The sequence below is a fragment of the Takifugu flavidus genome, chromosome 5 (genome assembly GCF_003711565.1).
Source record: "Takifugu flavidus isolate HTHZ2018 chromosome 5, ASM371156v2, whole genome shotgun sequence".
Taxonomy (NCBI): Eukaryota; Metazoa; Chordata; class Actinopteri; order Tetraodontiformes; family Tetraodontidae; genus Takifugu; species Takifugu flavidus.
In genome coordinates, this window is record NC_079524.1 from 11,934,222 (window position 1) to 11,950,383 (window position 16,162).

The window sequence follows — 16,162 nt, forward strand, 5'->3', positions numbered from 1 at the left end:
CCCTGACGGGGTGTGTAGGTTCTGGGTATGGACTTTAAAAGCTCAACAAGGATGTAGTCATGGATGCACTCTTTGCTGGGAAATTACACCAACTTAGCTGATTTATTATCATACTGATTCCTGTTATTCCAATCACACCACGTCACTCTGATTTAATGTCACAAATCTGGTAGCATTAGCCACTGGTTTTTCTTCTCCTATCATTGACACAGATTGTCAGCATACACAAATGGTGTTTTACTTCTGAAGTTTAAAAGAGACTTGACTGCACTAAGAGGTGTTTTAGTAAAGAATACAAATCGCATTAGCATCACACTTTGTGCTTGATGGAACTTAACGTGCCTTGAATTGTTTCTGACATTGACAAGCAATTGTGGTTTGGATCCAACGTGATTTCTGTTCACTTTAAGTGGTTGTCTGAATTTGTTTCACGAAATAACATTTCAAGCTGGAAAACAGAGGAGCTCTGTGGGTCACAGTCTGGTTTGTCTGACCCAGACAAATGAAAAAAAAAAAAAACTTTACATAACAGCAATAATTTTTTTATTGACTGAAAACGTTTCTGATTGTTTTTGTTTCAGGTCCTGTATCTTCTACAGAGCATGTGTGGACATCCCCAGAGGAACAGAACTGCTGGTTTGGTACAATGACTCCTACACTTCATTCTTCGGCATCCCTCTGCAGTGCATCGCTCAGGACGAAAACTGTAAGATTCTTCTGTTCTTCTGAGATGTTTTTGATGCAAGATGTGACTGTAACGTCTGAACCTTCCAGCTATAAGACAGACCCCGTATTGATTTCAATTTCTTTGGGTTTAGGGTTAAATCGATTACCCTGCTGTCAGTGTCATGTGTGAATTCATTTCCTTTCTCTTCTTCCTTTGCTCTCCTTTGTACTTTTTGTCTTCATTGTCCTCTGTTTCGGCCTCTGTTTCTTCTCTGTCCCTAATTTATTTTTGTTTACATCATCTCCAGTTTTCTGCTCTGTCTCTCTGTTTATATTTTTTCCATTCTATCTGGTTTTCCTTGCCTTTGACAGAGTCCCTCAGGAGGAAGCAAAAACAAACTTTGAATCTGTTTTTTTCTGTCACAATTACAGAGCAAAAGTACAAAACACGAAGAATGAGTTTTAATCTTTGGACTCCAGATCGAAATAAATTGAATTAGGAGGTCGTCTTTCACAGACTCGGTTAAATTAAATCGTGCTGATTGTAAATGAGAGATGTTTTACCACAAAGGAGTTTATTCTACAGATGGAACCTCTCTGTTATTGTTCTTATGATGGGCCTGTGGCAGGGTAATGTACAGTCACATGCAATGATGCACAGAGGCCTTTATGAGGACCTACATGACCAGAACAACTCTCACAAAAGTTGATAAAGAAGATAATCTCTTTTATATGGTAGCATGTCCTAGAAAACATTTTGAAAATGGTCTAGCAGGTTTAGGGGTTCAGTCAATAATTGATTAATGATCTTATTCTTGTTATTCATTTCATTTCCTTAAACATTTTTAGCTTGTGTAAAAGGTTAAGAATCCGGCATGGATTCTGGTTAAGGGTTGGGTTTCCTGTCCAATATCTGCCAAAATGTCTCCTATTTTCCAACAAGACAGTCACACATGGAAATATTGTATACTGACACACAGAGGGAGGACAAAGACCTGGGAGAGTTGGCTTTTTTTCCCCAACCAGCAGTCAAGAAACAAGTTTGTTCACATCTAAATGAACAGAAATTCGATTAGGCTTTATTTGAACAACTGAAAGATGGCAGCTCTGCTCCAAATTAAAGACATGAAATTTATTTAACTACATTTGGGTTTTCCATGGCATTGACTCTACCGCAGAGGATGACTTTGGCATCTTAATTGTGGCAGTGGAGACAGCAGGACTGTGAGTCCCGGTATATTCAGTAAAGCAAAAATTATGTTTATTTTCCTAATTACTGCAGAACAGACTGAGAGGTCTATCTATCTATCTATCTATCTATCTATCTATCTATCTATCTATCTATCTATCTATCTATCTATCTATCTATCTATCTATCTATCTATCTGTCTGTCTGTCTGTCTGTCTGTCTGTCTTCTGTCTGTCTGTCTGTCTGTCTGTCTGTCTGTCTGTCTGTCTGTCTGTCTGCCTGTGCTTTACTTTTTAAAAGGCTTGTGCCCCCTTTATTCAGTGGTTTTAATACATAATAAATAAAAAACGCTCACTTCTCATTTACATGACATTTATAATGCCAACACGAGTTGTACATATATTTAAACACACACTGCTTTTATAAACATGTATTAAATATCAACTTCTAAACCCACACATACTCGTATCAAAGTGAAAGCACAATCTTATTATTGATGACGGACACACACAAATACACCGCAGTCACGAACACACTAGTGTAGCATACAAACCCCGTGGTTGTTTACTTGTGTATGTTCTGTTCAATCACTGCCTGTTTGCCCGACACTGTGCAGCCTCGCTGCCGCCTAACAACAATAATGCACACTGACAGGAAAAGAAAAATCACTACAGTAAGACTCCTCTCTGTCGTCCTCCTCTTCATTCCTTTACTTCCACCTTCTACTCCATTTGCTTGCCTTTTTGGGTACATTTTCTTTGTGGTATATCTTATTTCTGTTGCTCTTCTGTCTAAAATCTTCTCTGGAGAGCAGCGACATCAGGAGGATGACTTGTGCTCTCAACAAGCCTAAACAGTGGAAAGGATCGAGGGAGATGGATGAAACGGGAAAATATGACATAAATAAGGAAGATTATATGATTGTTTCAGAAAATAGAAATAGTTTAAAGAGTTTTAATTGTAACTGACTGTAACCTTAGTTGAAAGTGAGCCCAACTTTTTTTTTCTTAGGTAAAAACTCACTTTGTAGTGCATCTCTGTGAAATAAGATGTAAAAGTTACAGTCGGCAGTGCTGAGAACTGTTTAACTGTATAATTCTACCATTTTAATGACGCTCCCCATGAGCAGGCCAAGCGTTATTGACCCATAATGTGCCATTTGTATATGTGCTGTTTGTTGCAAAATGAGGATATTATGGGTGAGCAGCAAGTAATGCATGCATCAATACTTCCATTGGGCAAATTACAAATGGTATAATTATCTCCTCATAAGATTATAAGAGGATCAATGCACTTCTGTGGCCTGATAGCAGAGGTGAAATAATGAATGATGGAAAACGGGTACACGGCATCGTAACCATGGGAAGGCGAACCAATCATTTAGACAAGTAGACAAGCGCTCTTCAAATCATGTCAAACATCATGAAGGTTTATGAAGTCCAGGTCTCTTATTTGCTCAGACCGCAGAACAGAGCCAAGCTCAGATCTGGGTCAAGTGAGGACAGTCGGCATCATCCGGTTTACCAAAAATCTAATTTGCACACTTACATACAATGTTTGAGCCTTGTTAATGTTATTGTTTTTGACTCATATGCGTGTTGTGATGTTGTTATCTTACAAAGTATGGATTAAAGCCTTCCTTCTGAATGTAATACATCAATACGATTTTTGAACATACGCCTGCTTCCAGGAGTCCTCTTTATCCTCATTTCTATTTGTTCCCAGTAAACGTCCCAGCCTCAGTGATGGAAGCTATGACAAGGCAAGAGTCTCTCCAATCCTTCAGCAAGAATGGAAAAAGCTCCTCATCTTCATCCTCTTCGTCCTCTTCCTCGGTCCTGATGCGCTCCATGGTCTTCCAGCACTCACCGTGCCCGAAGAATTTCTCCCTGATGGACAAGATTGGGGGTGGCCTTCAGTCAGACTCCAGTTTCAGCCAGCTGGGGTCAAAGAACCAGCGGATCTTGGCCAGCCCAACCTCCACCAGCCAGCTGAGCAGTGATTTCAGTGACTGGCACCTGTGGAAGTGTGGCCAGTGCTTTAAAACGTTCACCCAGAGGATCCTGCTGCAGATGCACGTTTGTCCACAGAATCCAGACAGGTAAGACAGTAAAGCTTTTGTCTGTTACAGTATCACTGCTAGTATCAAATCAGTTTAATACAGCTGACAGAAGGAGCCACAAGGTATCCAGGAATCTCAATTCAGGCCTTAAATCAAGTCATGACATGGAAAACCAATTTCAGCTTGTCCCTGTATCCAACTACAACCAAGCCTTGGCTTTTGGATTGAGAAAAAACAATCATTAAAACTATGTTCCTTTGTTCCCTGGAGTAGCGCTTGTCTTTGCATGACATTGGCACAAGTCATATTCTGTTTTTTTGTGTTTATATCCCATTCATTCATCCTTCAATGTAGGGAAATGCTGAAAAACTCCCATAAACCACTTATATTTAAACCAACAAACCCAGCTGTGTTGAAGTTAAATGTGGAGGGTTTTTGTCAAAGCTCCAGTTTAACACACTTCAAAGGTGGAATGGAAATATGTTGTCTTCTCATGTTGCAGTGCCTGGCTGAGGGTAATAAATAGACTGGAAATGTTTTCTTGCCAATTTAAGCAAATGTTTTTAGAACTCATACTTACCTTGGTGGAGTTAATTTAGCGTTGGAACTTTCTGCGCTGATTTAACACTTGTGCACATTTGTTGTCGTATCTGGGCTGTTGGATATATCATCTTTTCATCAGGCTCCCATGAATATCAAGCAATAATCCAAACTGGATTGGAATCAGTAATGTAATTATTAACCAAACCTTCGACCCTGTAACATCAGAAAGGACACCTTGCAAAAACCATCCATCCATCCATCCATCCATCCATCCATCCATCCATCCATCCATCCATCCATTCATCATCCATCCATCCATCCATCCATCCATCCATCCATCCATCCATCCATCCATCCATCCATCCATCCATCCATGTCTCATCCTTTCATGTCTTGAACACTTGACATTGCAGCATTTCAGAGGAAACAATTAATCAGAAGTTTAGTCCTGATTTAATACCTTTGTTGTCTCATCATGCCATCATTTATGCTTGACATAAAGTGGGACTTTGTGCTCATTAACATGAGGATGTTTGATTGTATATAACATCTGCCAACTTAATTATACGGGATGGTGGAACCAGGGAAGGCGTAGTGAATGTTGATTGTTGGGGGGATGTATTGGAAAATTTTTGCTTAGCTTTATTTTTTGTTGGGTGAGTCAGAGCAGCGTATTAATCAGCTTGGGTGTCAGTGAGAAATACCTCGCCTTACGCTGACCGGGGCCAGGAAAACAGATGCCACTTATTCAATAAACTAATACTCATAGGGAAGAAAAATGTGGGCTGGATATGGGGGAGGGAGGGGGGAGGTCGATGTGGAGCTGTCTGTCAATATGCAGGTTTTATGGGACAAAGGAGCAGATAAAATTCAGCTGAACAAGCCAAACAGTCGTGACTTGTAGATCGTCAGGGTCCTAGTATGCCTGATACTCGTATATTTGAGCATGGGTATGGTTAATCCCTAAAAACCTCACCTTAACTGGAATTAATTAATTTAAGATTTGGAGGATTCAATGTAGCTTCACATGTACAGACATGTACAAAAAACAACCCATATTTCAGTTTATTTATTTATTGCCTCATTTCCGTTCTTGTTTCCCCTTCATACGTCTTTATTGGTGTTTACATGAAATGATCATTTGGAAGACTGAAGGCTCTTCACATGAGCTTTACAATATGGCACAGCTTCTCAAGCTACATTGAATCGTCCTCCTCTTTCAGTTTTTTCTCTGTTTTTTGTCTTTTTTTTTCCTTTCCTGTGGCGAGAAAAATCTTTCACCAGAAGAGAAGTGTGTTTATGTCGGCGAGGCCTTGGACACGCTTTAGATCACAACACGGGATGTTGTTTAAGTTCTGTGATGGAAATGAGCGATGTGTGGGGGGGTCAGGTCAGAAGAGAAATGAACCTAATATCACTGGCTATAAACCTCTGCAATGATGAAATTATTAACCTCCGCTTTTATGATTGATGTGTTTACTGCACTGGTGTTTAACTGGGTCATTAGTGGTTTTATCAGAAATGGGCTGTTTTCTCCCACCACTTTGATCTCCCAGTCTCACTGGGTAAGTTTTGTGGTTGCCCGTGTTTATGACTAAGCCATGGATTTGTTTATGGATATTATCACACATGGTATCAAAGTGGAGCTGATTGAATCTGTACATCAGCACAGTTTTAGCTGTATGTTGGAGTGAAATGTTTATTTTTCTATTAGACTTTACACTCCAGCAACGGCACATGATTATTTCATCTCAGCAAATGATCATTTTTTTACATCTGTCATTAAACTTCTAAATTTATGTATACTTGTCACTTTCTGTCTCAAAAAAAGGCAACCTTGAAGCCAGTCTTCAATAAAAAGGCAGGTCTGACCCAAGTGTGCCCATGCAGAGTGGAATAACAACACTCCCAAAAACCCAATTAGCTCTAAATGTTTGCGTGTCGAGTCTGCTTCTCTGTTTTGCTAAACAGTTGACTTTTAGAAGATTTATCACCCAACCGTGCAGACATATTTGCATTTAACATTAACACAGATGTGTGCTGTCCCTGCTGGACACACAGATGTGTTGAAAAATTGCTTTATTCCCTTTTTCTCCGTGGAGCCGCAGGAGGAACCTGTGACGATCCGTCACCGTGATAAACGGGCTTGTAGAATTCTTTCCAAGGTTTATTTGTACTCGTCATGTTTGTCACCAAAGTAAAAATGTAAATTGTATCATGGGTTTCAGTGTTTAAATTGTCTTTGTGTTTTTAAAAAGCAGAGATGAGATTAATAGTGTTGCAAAAGACATAAGATGACGGGCAGATTGGTAAAATTTGATGTGTTTGTTTTGTACCAGTGAAGTTTTTGGTTTTTGAAGGTCTCAGTGCTCACACACATATTATGTGTGTGAGTCGATGTGCGTTCAGAGAGACATTGATCGCGCTGTGTATTGACGAAGGGAGCAGCAGTGATTAATAGCAGCCAGTCTCAGAGGAATAATGTCTTCATATGAGGCCGACGGACGAGTCATCCTCACCGCGCAGATTTAACTTCATATGGATTAGTCCGACTCCAGATGGGTCAATCAAGGCGCTCACTCTGCATCGCTACTCGCTGCAGTCCCACACACACTTCAAAGTTCCTCCTGTGCATAATTCTTTCCTTTTCATACCACAAAAAAAAAGGCATCTGTGACAACTACAGCTTTTAACAGTGGATGCTGACCTTTGACCCCAGGTCAAATTATACAGTCAGGGGGAATTAAAAATTTATTCCAATATAATTTGAATACCAGGAGGGATGGAAAGCTGCTTGTCTCTTTCATCGGCTTGTGTGTTAAATGCTTCAACGCAGCCACACGTCAACTCAGACTGTCGTTATTCCCACATGTTGTGTTGAAAGGCAAAGTTTACCGGCCTGAACTGCTTTGCTGAAAGTGATTCTGCCTGTCAGAAACACACACCCACTCTCACATGCTCACATTACATTGACTTCCCTTCAACTTTAATTTATTAAAGCAAAATCTCATCCATTGCCTATATATGCACTGTCCTCTGATTCTGTTGTTCCCCAGAAATTTGAGGGCATTGGATTTTGTGTGCGTGTGTTATCTGAGGAGTTTATGCTTCTTTCTACTGTAATAAACAATAACTGAGCATTAATCTCCAGGCCTGCTGTCTTAATAAATAATATCCACACATTCATCAACTTAAACTATTCACAATCAATGCTGCTCTTCATAGAAAACCCACCTAATAAATAGTGGTGTGGCCCACTGAGGCGTGAACTTATAGACCAGCCGGCTGATAAATGAACCAACCCCCACAGCAAGACGCCTTTTATGTGGAAAACTGCAAGTGAGAATTTTTCGATTTTATATTAGACTATTTTATTCTTATTACTTTGCTCTGTGTGTGTTATCCTCTCAGGGTACAGTAGGTGTTGTGATTAATAGAACAAGTAAAGACGCTGGTCTATTTGTTTTATTCTAGTTCACTGTTTGTACTTATTTGTCTTATTGGTTTTCCCAAAACCATTGTTTTATTTTCTACGTGCATGGTATATCAATAAGTCTCGTTACCACTATTGAAGAGATATAACTTAAGCATTAATATCATTATGAACGTAGGACATTTCTGTGTATTAATGCAAGGAGGCTTCCAAACCCAGGCTCAATTCAACATTGATTTGGCTCAGTAAAACGCATTAAAATCACCATGTGATGCACTGTGGAGGTGGTTCTTCTGCCACAGGACCAGGATGGAGGCACGTTCCAGAAAAAATATCTTTGGGAGAGACGCTGACTTGTTCAGCATGGTACCTCTGTTATATTATTCTATTCTGGAAATAAAAAGTTTTTATACAGTTGTAGGGAGCAGAAATAGGAAGAATGATAATAGCTAAGCAGAGATCAATAGGAACTATGATCACACTGGAAGTGTCCTGTAAGTTTAAATAAGGAGATAATGATAACAAGCGACTGTGTCCAGCTCAATAAATAGAAAAAGTGGGAGATTAGATCTGCTGCACAGAAGCAGGACGACACGCCAACACAGCTATTGTTTGGTTGTTTGTTTTGGTCTGATTCACTCCCACTGTGAACTCCCATCTGAAAGCAGAAACACACACAGTGTGTGTATCTTTATCTCTATCTCCTCCTCTGGTTCTGTTACGGTCTCTATCTCAGCCCCTCTTAACAACACACATTCACACAGACACATGGTGATAGATGGTGCAGTCATGATCCTGGCCTGAATTGTTGATGAGGGTCATGCTGCCATGGTTACCGCAGCAGTGTCCGACGCCCCCTTCCCCACGCGTGCGTGCGTGTGTGTGTGTGTGTGTGTGTGCTGTGTTCTATGATCTAGCAGTGAGGGTACTTGTGTGATACCTACTTTCTTTCTTCATTTGTGATTTTAAATTCTGTGTTTACAGTTATTATGAATTTTGCTCCTTTTATTTCCAGAAACAAAATATGTTTGTTTCTGAGAGCTTTCACCTTGATGAATCCAAGACATGTCCAACATTTAAAAGAAAACCAAAGATATCTGGAATGGCAACATTTTGCGTGCAAAGAGAAAAATGTAACTTAAGATACAATGTGTGTGCAGTAAACCCAAATCACCATATTATCTTTAACAATGTCAACTTTAATGTCTATAAATATTTTTGAACACTGATTTCCTCCATTTTTTTCCTCACCTGTCACTGTCTGCCTCTCTCTCTTAGACCCTACCAGTGTGGCCATTGTTCCCAGTCCTTCTCTCAGCCATCAGATTTGAGGAATCATGTGGTGACCCACTCCAGCGACAGGCCGTTTAAATGTGGATATTGTGGCCGAGCGTTCGCCGGAGCAACAACACTCAATAACCACATACGCACACATACTGGAGAGAAGCCTTTCAAGTAAGTAACTCCCCACCAGTCCAACCATCTCTCACCTTTTCTACCTGCTGTAAACCCCCACTTTCACTCACAGAGCAAGCTAATACATACAGTAACCACTGATGAACATTCGATTCCCTAAAAAGAATGTCACTTTTTCCCATTTTTATAAAGGAGAATGGGAAATTAAAAAAAAGTGGCGCATCGGTCAAAAAGGGTCAGTGACCTCTGACCTTTCTGGCATGCTGTGACTGCTGTTATAGAACGTCCAGCTTGTCTCCTGCTTCTGAATGTATCAGTGAACTGTTGAGTGGTGTGAACACAGAGAGAGCCTGATTACAGCAAGGAGAGGACTCATTTACATTTATTACTCAGGGATGACAGATACAATTTCATGGAAGCTTCACTGCAATTAGTGATTCTGAGAAGCTTCTGTTGTCATGCTGTCAACTTGTCAGTGCGTGTGGGGAGTAAAGATTCCCCAGTGGCCAGAGGTCAGAATTCAGGAGAGCAAGGGGCGGCCGAGGGGAGAGGATGAAATAGTCAGGTAAGCGATATCAAAGAAAGTGTAATAAGGGAATTGTGTGTTGGGAAAAGTCGAGAGAGGGTGTTAAAGTAAAGCTGTGGAAGCAAATGAAGGCTTTTAATAAGCAATCAGAAATCTAAAGTCATCATTGATGGGGAGCGCCAAAGGGCAATGAGAACAAATGAGAAAATGAGAGGGAGGTCAGGGAAGAACAGGAGATCAGGGTGTAAAAAGAGTAACAACAAGCCTGAAAAAAACGGTTAAAACAAATCAGCATTCTTAATAAGTAATCAGAGGGAAACCCTGAAGCTTTTCATCAGCACTTCAGAGTCTGGATGGAAGCGGAGCGGGACAAAGACAATCATGGACGGGCGTCAGAAATCTTTAGCCGATCGATGGCCTCTGGGAGTTATCTCTTTTTGGACGCTGCAGCAAATAGATTAAAGCTGCCACTGTCACTTTGTCAGGATGAAAACGGTCAACTTTATTTGCCCACTGAGGAGACCAGGCAGGGATTCTGTGAGCTTGGCAGCTTTTTCAGCACCGGTTCTCCCCGGAGCCGATCAGGCTGCTGTTTTTGAACCAAACCAAATGGGTGTGCTGCTGATTCCCCACCACAATGAAGAAGATCCATGTCCTCTGCATCCATGCGTACGTCTGTGCTCCTCACCAAGATCGTCAAACAACTACAAAAGTCCTGTTTAGACTTTGATGACATTGTTCCAAATGACAGAGAGAAAAAAGAAAGCTGTCAGAAATGTAGCTAAATGTTATCAGTAGTGCTAGAGGGTATTTACTGGCTCTAAAATAAGGAGTGATGGGATTTTAGTGGTCTTGTCAATCCACCTGAATACAATTTGTGTTTGTGTGCGTCCAATTATGGCCCCTTTAGCAGGAAGAACTGAGATAAGAGAGGGGCTGAAACTTCAGTGATCCCTGAGAAAGCCATTAAAGCTCCCTCTGTCATTTTGTCAGGACAGAGTGCTCAGTGTTATTTTTCCCTGCCCAGAAAAGGTGCACGCCGGTAAAAGGTTCTGCTGGGTCGATAGCCAGCGGAGTGCAGCCGCCGCGTCTCAGCTCTGGCCTTTGTTCTGCTGGACAGCCATCTTCATTTCTGTCCTGGAGGATAAGTCGCTGTGGCAGAGGAACTTCAGAAGAGCTTTGATCAGCTGATCTGTTGCAGATTTACAGATTTGAGCAGACAGGATCAAATTCAGGGCAGAATGTTCTGCTGTGACCAGTTCACCATGCAGATCCTTAAACTGATCACATGGTTGCATTGGTTGCATCTCATTGCTTGTATAATGTTGGACCATCTAAAGTTTTAACTCTCCTCCATCACTGATGTCAACATCTTTAATAAACTCGGCCTCAAAACTGAAAATAAATGGCTTTTTGTTCTATCTAACATCACCCCTCCTCCGGTTCCTCTTGTCAATCTAACAGCGTGTTAGCCTTGTTTCAGGGCTGTTAGGTCCAATACCTCAACACAGCTTCTTTCTATTTGAGGAACACACACACACACATACATGCACGCACTTTCACATACACTTCCCCATCTTCAACCCGTCCAAAAAAAAGCTCCCTCTCTGTTCTCATTCTAATGAAAGTGACAGTGACACTGCTTTATCAGGTCTTGACGTGCACGCGCGTGTGTAGGTGTGTATGTGTGTAGGTTTGTGTGTGTGCATCTGAGAGAACGCACGTGTGTGATGGGAATATCCTCCCCAGTCCACTAGATAGATTATTGACAGACAGACCGTGTGTGTTCTTGTGTGTCAGTCAGAGTGTGAAGATCAGGGCAACAATTACAGCTTGCTGCTCCACTGGGTCTCACACACACTTTGTACTGTCACTGGAAATTAGAGTTAACAGGAAGGTCTGTGTGTGTGTGTGTGTGTGTGTGTGTGTGTGTGTGTGTGTGTGTGTGTGTGTGACAGGTGCAAACATTGCGACCGCAGCTTCAGAGATCTTAAGGTTGTTTCAGAGTTCTGCTCTTACAAATGTCATTTGCAACAAACACACTCTTTTAACAAAATTTTTGTGTGACTCTCTTTCCAATTGTGTGTGTGCGTGTGTGTGTGTGTGTGTGTGTGCATGTGATAGGTGCGAGCGTTGCGACCGCAGCTTCACACAGGCCACTCAGCTCAGCCGGCATCAACGACTACCCAACGAGTGTAAACCCGTTAATGAGAGCGAATCCATCGAGGTGGATTAACCCCTGACTGAGAACAACCCACTGGCACACACAAACAAACACACACACACACACACACATTAAGGCAGCTAAATTTGAGATAGCTTTTCCTCCCTGTTTTTGGCTCCATCCACACCAGAACACCAGTTTTTCACATGAAATATACAGTGAATAAAACTGTAAATAGGTGAAGGCATGAAAAGGTTCTGTGGAGATCACAATTTATTCAACTATTTTTGAGTTTTTCCAATTAAAGGAAAATATGTAGGTTCTTTTGGCGCAGTGGTTTGACAGCTCATAAACATTGTCAGGTTGTTCTGCGCTTGTTGGCCATTTAAGCGCCGCTATCTGACGTCAAGCTTCAGGCTGTGGGTCTCACTCTACCTCACACAGTTGAATTAGTGTTGTTACATCTCCCACCTTCGACACCCAAGATGAGGAAAGTTGACAGTCTTTGTTGCTTTGACCATAAAATACACAGGTGGGATTTTTCATCTGGCCCTGCTGTGGATGGAGATCCTGTGGGAGAAAAAAACAGATTTTTTTTAAAGTTATCGTCTTCAGATTTAGCTGGTTTAATATGATCTCTTCTCCACTGATTGTGGACAGACGGTGAAGTCACGCTCATCCTGCTGGAGAGAATCCCCGTCCCGTCAAACCAAAGATTTGTTTTGTCCACAGAGATGAATTTTCACACGCAGAGGTCGGACTTGTGACTCTAAAACACTTCGGACGAGGATATTTATCGGAGGCTTTTGGGAATCCTGTCAGGGTTTCCTCCAAAGAAAACTCTTTCTTGAAACTTGGACAAAAGAGAGAGAGAGAGACTGTTGTTCTGTAGCTTTATTTCCTTTTTACAACAGCGATGCCAAAGGAGGGCCTGACCAAAGAGAGCAGACTGTAAATGCACAACAGCAGAGGTGGGAGGACAACATGTTTTACATTTAAAAAATGAACACAATGAAAAGTGATATGTAAAAAAAAAACAAGAAGAAGCTTACTATATTTATCCTCCTGCCCACATCATGCCTCAGGCACTTTTCTGTAAAATGGTAATTTAATTTTTGATGTTAACGGTGATAAAACAAATCCTGGGGAGATGATGGATGTGATTTCTTATAGAAATAACTCTGCGGTTCCTGTGTTTAATATAAGGCTATGACATCATGTGTTCGAGTATGTATTTAGGTTAAAGTCAGTCCGACGTGTTCAGCCTGTTTACGTTTCAAAGATGAGAGATTCGGTCGCCAACACAAAGAAGAATGGCCAAAGTTTCCAGTGGCTGAGTTTGAATCCATTCACAGGGAATCTCAGATGTGTAAATATTCACTCTAAAACACTTTGAATTAAAATCACGGAGGGGAAAAGCACAGTTGTTACACGAATACCAAATATTTTTTTGTGCCTGAGAGTTTAAAAAAGCTTTAATAATAAGAGTATCACTAACTTCCCAAAGATCACGGCCGTTCGGAATCAGGTGGATCTACAGTCTGAAACACGTCTGTAGGAGTTCCAGAGAGCAAACAGCTGCTTGAACTCTCACAGACCTGGTTAAGATGTGAGATATGTCTTTATTTTGAATGCTTATTTGTCTAGTTATGTATGTATATAAAATAATAATATGGGCTTTCTACACATTGATCCTTCGATTAAAAACAAACCAAAACAATGATGTAAATATGAACCAGAGCCGGGAGCATATTCACTTTCTGTTCACGTCTGTCGGGATGCAGAAGTTGAACTTTTCAGCTGAGGTTTAAAGAAATAAAGACTCAATGCCAAAACAGACAAGCCCATGACGTGTTTCCAAAGAAATATACAGATGTTTGGCAGAAGCGGTTCAAAGGTACTGACACCAAAGACGTGAGATCAGGCCTGGTCTCTGCAGCAGTGGAATAGAGCAAATCAAACTACACTACTGTTATTAAAGCCTTCACTTTACTCTATTTTTCCACAAGTTGCTCTTTTTTGTAAATCTGATCAACTCCTCCGATGAGCTGCACAGAACCTGGATCTTGTTCATTCTAATGTTAAAATAAACAGAGAAGAATGGATCCTGATTGTGTCCGGTTTGATTGGTCTGGTCTGATCTGGTCCGGGACACTGGGACCTGCATTTCCATTGTGAGTAGTACAGGATGGTGGAAGCAAACAGCTGATTCTTTTCTCTTGATGATTCTGTCTACCAGTAATCCCAGTGCAGCGTGTCTGGCTCCACCTCTCCACTGGAGCATTTAAGACTCTATTAAGTGGTTCTTCCTGCCCCAAAAGATCACCTGACCCACTATGATGTGTTTTTAGGCTCAAATAATGCTCTAAATTGCCTTATGTGAGCTTTGGCCAGGCATCAACAGCTGCCTCTACTTACTGCTAATAATCTGTAACACGGAGAGCGACAGCAGCGCCTTGACCTCAGCTCCGTCGGGGCCGCAGTCACAAAGTGGACTTTTCCACTTTCCAGTCTGATTTTAGAGATTATTCCTGAGAGGATTTGACAAATTCACCAAAACAAACACAGTCGGAGCTTTTCACCCATCAATCACCGATGTTTTTCCAGCGTGGGAAGCAGATCGAGAAGCCTGAGGCCAAACAAATGAACACACGAGCAAAGAGTCTCAAGTTTGTCTCTTTTAATGTCAAAGCAAAGACAGATTAAATTCCACTAGATTATGGAAGCGGTAGTTTTTCATTAGAAACATGGAGAACTACAGGAGGAAAGTGTAGACTGCCGCACGTCTGAAGAGAAAAGGTAGGTTGGATTGTTTACGTCAAGAAAGTTCTGATGGGAAATAAAAGGAATATGATCTAAGATAATAAACAGGATGTTTATTGATTTTAGTGTAATTTCCTGTCAAATAACTAAAATATGGAGCAGACAAGAGGTCAAAACAGAGAGGACGCAATGCAGCAGAGTTGTTAAGATTTAATTGGAAACATGTTGGAGCAGAAAAATGAGAGAAAAATTCACTGTGAGAAAATCTGACCATGAGTTCAGAAACGGCGTATGTGTGTGCGTGTGAAAGTATTTCTGCTACATGAATCATCCCTTTTAAAGAACACGCTGGACAACAATCACATCACTGTCACAGGGTGCACATCACGATAAAGCGGCCCATTTATAATTTAAATAAAGTTGTATCTGCACTTCATGAATTTAGAGGTAATGCTACAAAATAAAGAAACAGGGAAACATCTAAACGGACCCGTTTGGGGATGTCAATCAATTAATCATTGCTACAAATATAAACGTTGCAACCAAAAGATCTGGCACCTACTCCTGCGGTACGCTGCCCTCTGGCGGTGTGGAGGGCATCAACTTTACCTAATTACGTGTTAATATTACCCCCCACCTCCATTGAACAATTAAAGTGAACAAGTTTTGTTTATTTTTACTTTACTTTTACCAGATTTTTTTGCCTTATCTTTAATATATTTATAATAGAACTAACATTTAACTGATATATAAAAAAGCCTTAACTCTTTTTATTAAATCATGGATTCGCCCTCGTCTTCAGGTATGACGCGGGTGTGCGTGTGCGCATTCGAGTCGTTTATCACTCATAAAAAAATTTTTACAAGCAGAAGTTTGAGATAAAACGCCCAGATGATAAGGTATTAAAGGAGGACTTTACTTCAAACGTCAGCGTCACATTTCTTCTTCTTGTCTCTTTATCTTCCTCGCCGCTGCGCCTCCTCCTCCTCTTGCTGCTCCCAGTAGATGGATGAGTTGGGAACATCTGTTCCCTGTCAGCACTGAGGGCCCAGATCTCAACACAGACGCAGTGTGTGTGTGTGTGAGTACATGTTCTACATGTGATAACACGCGTCGTCTGTCTGCGGTCGTCCTCCAGCTGATTCTGTTCACATTTATCACATCATTTTTATATTCTATTTGTATTTAAACCTGCCACTAAAACGGCTTTGTCAAATTTCAGTCTAATTTAATTAGTTTAAGCTTTTCCACAGATCGACTCCATTAATCTGGGCGTATATAAGCGCACTGATCCTTAGAAAGGTATATAAAAATGTGTATTTTCACGATTGACGTGAAGCGGAATCTTTACACACTCGATGTTATTTAGTAAAAGTGACGGGAAAAGTGACGATTTTACG

The 16,162-nt window shown here is 41.0% G+C and overlaps 1 protein-coding gene across 2 annotated transcripts in view; it reads left to right on the top strand.

Moving 5' to 3' along the window:
• prdm6 (PR domain containing 6) overlaps positions 1–14,110 on the top strand; it is a 42,442-nt gene extending 28,332 nt beyond the window's left edge. Inside the window, exons 6-9 of one of the 2 annotated variants that reach the window (XM_057033580.1) lie at positions 582–706; positions 3,581–3,956; positions 9,172–9,348; positions 11,960–14,110. In XM_057033580.1, coding sequence (XP_056889560.1) covers positions 582–706; positions 3,581–3,956; positions 9,172–9,348; positions 11,960–12,071 — 790 coding nt within the window. In that variant the 3' untranslated portion in view covers positions 12,072–14,110. Of the gene's footprint in view, positions 1–581; positions 707–3,580; positions 3,957–9,171; positions 9,349–10,862; positions 11,242–11,959 lie in introns of those variants that run through there. The other variant, XM_057033581.1, reaches the window with a different exon arrangement.
• The last annotated feature ends 2,052 nt before the right edge of the window (positions 14,111–16,162 follow it).